The 6,002-nt window shown below is 53.2% G+C and overlaps 1 protein-coding gene across 1 annotated transcript; it reads left to right on the top strand.

Annotated features, from left to right (window-relative positions):
• The first annotated feature begins 238 nt into the window (after window positions 1-238).
• On the top strand, window positions 239-5,167 carry DDOST (dolichyl-diphosphooligosaccharide--protein glycosyltransferase non-catalytic subunit). The gene is made up of 11 exons (XM_084495278.1): window positions 239-397; window positions 514-624; window positions 716-802; window positions 1,376-1,479; window positions 1,875-1,969; window positions 2,358-2,451; window positions 2,913-3,061; window positions 3,341-3,488; window positions 3,820-3,940; window positions 4,085-4,191; window positions 4,668-5,167. Exons 1-11 carry the CDS (start codon window positions 262-264, stop codon window positions 4,815-4,817), a joined length of 1,302 nt encoding a protein of 433 aa, XP_084351404.1. The 5' UTR covers window positions 239-261; the 3' UTR covers window positions 4,818-5,167.
• Window positions 5,168-6,002: the final 835 nt, after the last annotated feature.

Raw genomic sequence — 6,002 nt, forward strand, 5'->3', positions numbered from 1 at the left:
TCGCTGGCTCTGGGGCTCAGCCTGGGGTGGGGGGTGGGGCAGCGGCGGGGCCGGGTCTCGAACCCGCGTCCCCAGCCCCTCACCGCCCCCCCCCAGCTTACACCGCGTCCCTGCTTCGGGCCGGGCCGGAGCCCCGCCTTGATTGGCCGGCGGCGCGGAGCTGTCTGCCGCTGATTGGACAGCGGCGGCGCCGGGCTCGGAGCCGATTGGCCGCCTGCCCTCGGCCCGCCCCTTCCTGAGGAGCCTGGCGCCGGCGAGAAGATGGCGGCGGCCGCGGCGCGCCTGTGGTGGCTGCTGGCGGCGGCGGCGGCGGCCGGGGCCGGGCCCCGCACCCTGGTGCTGCTGGAGAACGGCAGCCTGCGGGACACGCACTCGCTCTTCTTCCGCAGCCTGGCGGGTAGGGGCGGCGGCGGGGCTGGGGGCGGCGGCGGGGAGGGGCCGGGGCGGCGGCGGCGGCGCTGAGGGCCCGCTGCCGGCCGGGCCGGGGCTGAGCGCTGCGTGTGGCGGCCGCAGACAGGGGCTTCGAGCTCACCTTCCGCACCGCGGACGACGCCGGGCTGTCCCTGATCAAGTACGGGGAGTTCCTCTACGACAACCTCATCGTCTTCGCGCCGTCCATCGAAGGTGAGCGCGGGGGCAGCGCTCGGGGGGGGCGCCCGGGGCCGGCTGAGGCGCCAGCGGGGGAGTGACGGAGCTGCGGTGTGTGCCCCTGCAGATTTCGGTGGGAACATCAACGTGGAGACCATCACCGCCTTCATCGACGGCGGCGGCAGCGTCCTGGTGGCTGCCAGCTCAGACATCGGTAAGTGCCAGCCCTGGTCAGGGGGTGAGCGGCAAGCCGAGGGGGTCAGCAGCAAGCCAGCGGGTTTTGGCTGCTGCTTGTACCACGTTCCTGCTCTGCGTGGGCCTTGCAACCATCAAGCAGTTCATTCATCCTTCCCAGAGCTCCTGCAGAAAAATAAACAGGATGAGAAAAAAAAAACGTGTTACCTGATAGGCTTGTAGGGCAGCGTCCTTCAGCTCTGCATTTGTCAGATGCGCTGGAGAAACACGTGCTTGGAAAGGAAAAGACTTTCTACGCTCTGTGGAAGGGGGATTTAACTAAACAGTACTTCACGCATGTAGCTTCTTGTGGTGAACAGCAGGGTCTGTACTCTGAAGAAATGGTGATAGTTCTTGGGATAAAAAAAATACATTCTTTGTTCCTATTCTAAATGGGAATTTAGCAGAAAAAGGTTGTGATGCTCAGGGTTTGGCCAGTAGAGTGCCAAACGTGTCACTTTGAGCTGAATTTACTTGTTATTTTGAGCGTTGAGACTGGCACTGTGACCTTCAGAGCATGCTGCATAACAGAGAATCCATTTTCTCCTTTTAGGTGATCCACTGCGAGAGCTGGGCAGTGAATGCGGGATAGAATTTGATGAGGAAAGGACAGCTGTTATCGACCATCACAACTACGATATATCAGACCCAGGCCAGGTAAACATGTATTTGCTTGTTCTGGGCTTTGTTAATGAGAATATATGCGGAAAAGTTGAGATGAATATTCTGTTCTTACTTTCCTTTTTTTCTTCCATCCATTCTCTCCTGTCCCAGCTTGTTCCTAAGAAAGTCATAAGTGGTGCTGTTTAACAGTGTCCGGTCATGCTGCTGTCAGAGCGCTGACATAATAGCACAGAGCTGTGTGCATGCTGCCTTTTAATTCAGCTGTAATCCAAACACTGTTCAGTTTTGATTGCCTGTAAAAACAAAGTTAACTTTCAAGCAAAAAAAAGAAGCTGTTGCTTGCTTTTCTAAAACCTGAAAGTTACTGAAGGTGCATAAAAACGCATTTGCCCGTGCAGTGCATTTATGCAGATCTCATTTCCTCCAAGCACACGCTCATAGTCGCAGATGCTGAGAACCTACTGAAGGCTCCCACCATCGTGGGGAAAACGACGCTGAACCCCATCCTCTTCCGAGGAGTTGGGTAAGTGACCTGCCACAGAGTGTGGACAGGGAAGGGTGTTGGGGCAAGGTGACTGTTTTTGGGGAAGCAGCACAAAAATCTTTGTGTTAGTGTGAGCAAAGGGCAGGGGTTAGCCAGCTGTGAACTTCTAACGTGAGAAATCTGTGTTGATTTCGAATCACGATGAAAAGAAAATCTCCCAAGCAGCTTAGATCTTGACTTGGTGATGTTTCTTAATAGAAGTTAATGAAGCTTGACTGAATACCTTGAGAAAGTAACTCGTTTCTGTAAGGGTGCAATTTCTGCAGCTTTCTCACCACATCCAAGGGTGAGAAGGTTTGTGCAACTTAGCTGGTGCCTGCACATTCCCGTGGCTGTTCATGCTGCTCATTTTCCCTCTTCCTGCAAGGATGGTGGCTGATCCTGACAACCCACTGGTGCTGGATATCCTGACCGGCTCTTCTACCTCTTACTCCTTTTTCCCAGATAAGCCTATTACTCAGGTATGTTCGCTGACTTTCTCTTCTTCTGGGCTGTACTACTTTGTTCAAATCCCTCACGTTTCAACAACTTGGAAGAAAGCTCTTGTGGTGACTTTGAAAGTCACCTGCTTCCCAATATCTCCCTGTGAATTTTTCTTCCTCCATGCTTTTTGTTGGTGACAAAATATCCAGCATGAATAATACTTTAGAATAAGTATCAGCCTAGATCAAAGCATATCCTCTTTAAAGGGCTTCATCCCAGGCAGAGAGGGTAGGAATAAAATGCTATGGATCCTATTCCTTGTTATTCTGAGCAGTTTCTTATCTTCTGTTTAGCTGTGAAGCATGCTCCCTGTGGTCAGACTGTTCCACCTCGAAGCAAACCTGTAGCAATAGTGAAATCAGATAACTTGGAGATTGACTAGCTCTTCTTTACTCATTCCTAAACGGGCTAAATGTCTTTTAAATGTGCTCCTTTCCAGTATCCACATGCGGTTGGGAAGAACACCCTTCTGATCGCGGGACTCCAAGCAAGGAACAACGCTCGTGTTGTTTTCAGTGGCTCTTTGGATTTCTTCAGTGATGCCTTCTTCAATTCTGCTGTGCAGAAAGCTACTCCTGGCTCCAAGAGGTGTGCTAGCTTCTGGGCATTTCTTCCCAAGGAATATTTGGGGAGTTGGAGGCAACAGGCAACAAAGTTTCCAGCTGTGGGAAACAGCAAAAAGCTTTAATGCAAATAGGGTGTGATCCAATGCTTTGGCCTTGAGGGATGAAGTGCTTTGCAAAATAATTCTCTGTTAACCCACGATAGCTTTTTCTTGCTTTTAGATCTGTTCATAGCTTGTTTCTTGGCATGTGTTGTGTTTTTTAGAGTGGCTGCCATACTTTCTTTGCATTCCTTCATCTCTAGGTACTCGCAGACTGGTAATTACGAGCTGGCTGTTGCCTTGTCCCGCTGGGTGTTCAAGGAAGAGGGCGTGCTGCGCGTTGGAGCCGTGTCTCACCACCGCGTGGGGGAACTTGCACCTCCTAATGCCTACACCGTCACCGATCTTGTGGTAAGGCTGCGTGCAGGGCGGCCTGCTTGGAACAGGCTCCTGTCGTGTGGGCAGGAAGAAACCAGGAGCTGAAAAGTGTAGTTGGATCCCTTTTCCTACTGCTGTAACATAGATATTTGCTTACTCTCTGACTAGCGAGAGCTGCTTTGATTACTGATCCCTAGACTGTGTTTCCCAGAGGGATAACTTACCTAACCAGCTTTGGAAAAAAGAAATCTGGGAGAACTCCCTGGTCACTTCAGACTGTATCCCTTCTGGAGTCTTCTGCTGGGGTCCAGGTGTGTTTTCAGGCATCGCTCCTGACTCCTGTTCATGTACGGGTTTGTTTCAGGAGTACAGCATCGTAATTGAAAAGCTTTCTGATGGAAAGTGGGTCCCCTTTGACGGAGATGATATCCAGCTGGAGTTCGTCCGCATCGATCCGTTCGTGCGGACTTTCTTGAAGAGAAACGGTAGGTTCCCCTCACCTCTCCAGACCCACGTTGAGATGTTTTCTCCTCGGCATGGCAGCATTGTAGCAGGAAGACCTGTGAAGGCTTCCACAGCTTCTGTCTTCCAATTGCTCGTGTCAGTTCAATGTTGCGACTCTTTCTTAGGTGGCAAGTACAGCGTGCAGTTCAAGCTGCCGGATGTCTACGGAGTGTTCCAGTTCAAAGTGGATTATAACCGCCTGGGTTATACCCACCTCTACTCCTCTACCCAGGTCAGTACGGTGGGAATGAATCATGCAAGAGGAAAGGGATATCCGTTAAGTTGTTATTGAGATGCAAGGTACTTGAATGTACGTGGAATTACAGCACTTCTGACTTTTTTATTTGCATTTTGGGGTTTGGAAATGAGCTGTGCATGAAACTAATTGTGGTTACCCCTTCTTTGGACAAGTGTACAGTTGCTGCAAATGCCCGTACAGAGAGCCTTAGCATTTTGCAGGCTTGAACTGAGCAAGTATTTCCTCCAGAGTAGAGCATTTGGAGCTTTAAAAATATGTGGGGCACATGAGGATGTTTTTGGTATCAGCTAAAAGCTGCGGTTCAGCCCTAGAAACAAATAGTTCAATTGCCTTTTCAGTAACCTAACAGGTGCTGAGGAGCACAGGGAGTCAGAGGTGCATGCAGGGGATTATCTTGATCCGTTACTGGGCCCTGCCAAACTCGAAAGGAATGCCACCTTTTCTCCTAGGTGTCCGTGCGTCCCCTCCAGCACACGCAGTACGAACGTTTCATCCCCTCGGCTTACCCGTACTACGCTGGAGCCTTCTCCATGATGGTGGGCCTCTTCATGTTCAGCATTGTCTTCTTGCACATGAAGGAGAAGGAGAAATCCGATTGAGCTCCCTATGGGAGGACGAGCCTTTTCCCTGGCACCGTGTGGAGAGGGGCAGCACTCGGGGCCCTTACAGTAACTGTGTGAGGACTGGTAGGTGCCAGACTGGTTTGGGGCTTTTTTTTTTTTTTAATTACTATTATTACATATGGGTTGATGAACAAGAGAGAAAATGAAGTAAATTTTTGCAGAGGATTTGTTGACAAAATGTTTGCAAACACGGAAATGTGACAGCTCAGGTCTTGTTGCTCCTTGATTGTTTCTCAGTGCTGCTGTTCTGTTTGCCCCACCCTGTGGCTGGAATGATTTTGATTTGAGATTAACTCCATTTTCAAAATAAAGTCTTGTTCCTCTCACCGCGTACTGAAGTGAGTGAATTACTGAGCCAGGGCTCTCTGATGAGGAAAGCCCACGGTCAGCACATGGGAGGAGGTTGGAGGGGAGCGCTGCCTGTGCTGCCGAATCCTACCCTGCTCCTGGTGCAGAAAGCAGCGGGTACAGCGGGGGTGACGTACGCCACGGGCTGCATCGCCTTGCCTGCTGCTTTGTTCCTGGGGCTCCGTGTCATCCTTGTGTGTCTCAGTCCATCCCCGCAGCGGTGTACCTGCAGGGCAGGCGGGGGTTTCACTGCTGCCTGAGGGCACTGCCCCATCCTGCTGCACCCCTTCCTTTACCTTCCTGGGAGCCTCACAAGCAAATTAACATTCATGTTTCTCACCGCTTGGGGAAGAAAAATACCCCGGCGTGGCAACACCAGCCCTGCAGCCTTTCCCCACAGCCTCCTGCAGCCTGGTGGGAGGCGCGGGTGTGTTGGAGCAGCGCGAAGGCTCTCAGGGGAGGCGGCAGCTGGAAAACCTGCGGTGCTGGGGGCACCCTGGGGATCTCAACAGCCCCCTGCTCCCACAGGGCTCCCCGGGAGGGCTTGGGGCAGCCCTGGGTGTGCTGGGGACGGGGGAGCCAGCCCGGTGCGTTTGCCCCCCTCACTCTGGGCTGTGCGGTAGCTGCCTCCTGCCCTCGTTTCCCCCAGAATGAATGGGCAGAGACCTCGGGGGGTGCCCCCCCAGCACCGGGGCGGCCCCGCCCCCTCCCCTAGGCTCCGCCCCCCTCTCTCGAGGCCCCGCCCCCCGCCGCTGGGGCGGGGCGAGCGGCGGGCGGCGCTTTGCGACGGCGGCGCTTGGTGGCGGGCGGCGG

The sequence above is a fragment of the Aythya ferina genome (genome assembly GCF_964211825.1).
Source record: "Aythya ferina genome assembly, chromosome: 21".
Classification (NCBI taxonomy): domain Eukaryota; kingdom Metazoa; phylum Chordata; class Aves; order Anseriformes; family Anatidae; genus Aythya; species Aythya ferina.

What these genes read in the sequence shown, in the direction of transcription:
- DDOST (XM_084495278.1), top strand. Translation starts at nt 262, where the DNA reads ATGGCGGCGGCCGCGGCGCGCCTGTGGTGGCTGCTGGCGGCGGCGGCG. An exon ending in ATATATCAGACCCAGGCCAG is followed by an intron (nt 1,480 to 1,874) that starts GTAAACATGTAT and finishes ATTTCCTCCAAG; the next exon opens with CACACGCTCATAGTCGCAGA. An exon ending in CAGATAAGCCTATTACTCAG is followed by an intron (nt 2,452 to 2,912) that starts GTATGTTCGCTG and finishes GCTCCTTTCCAG; the next exon opens with TATCCACATGCGGTTGGGAA.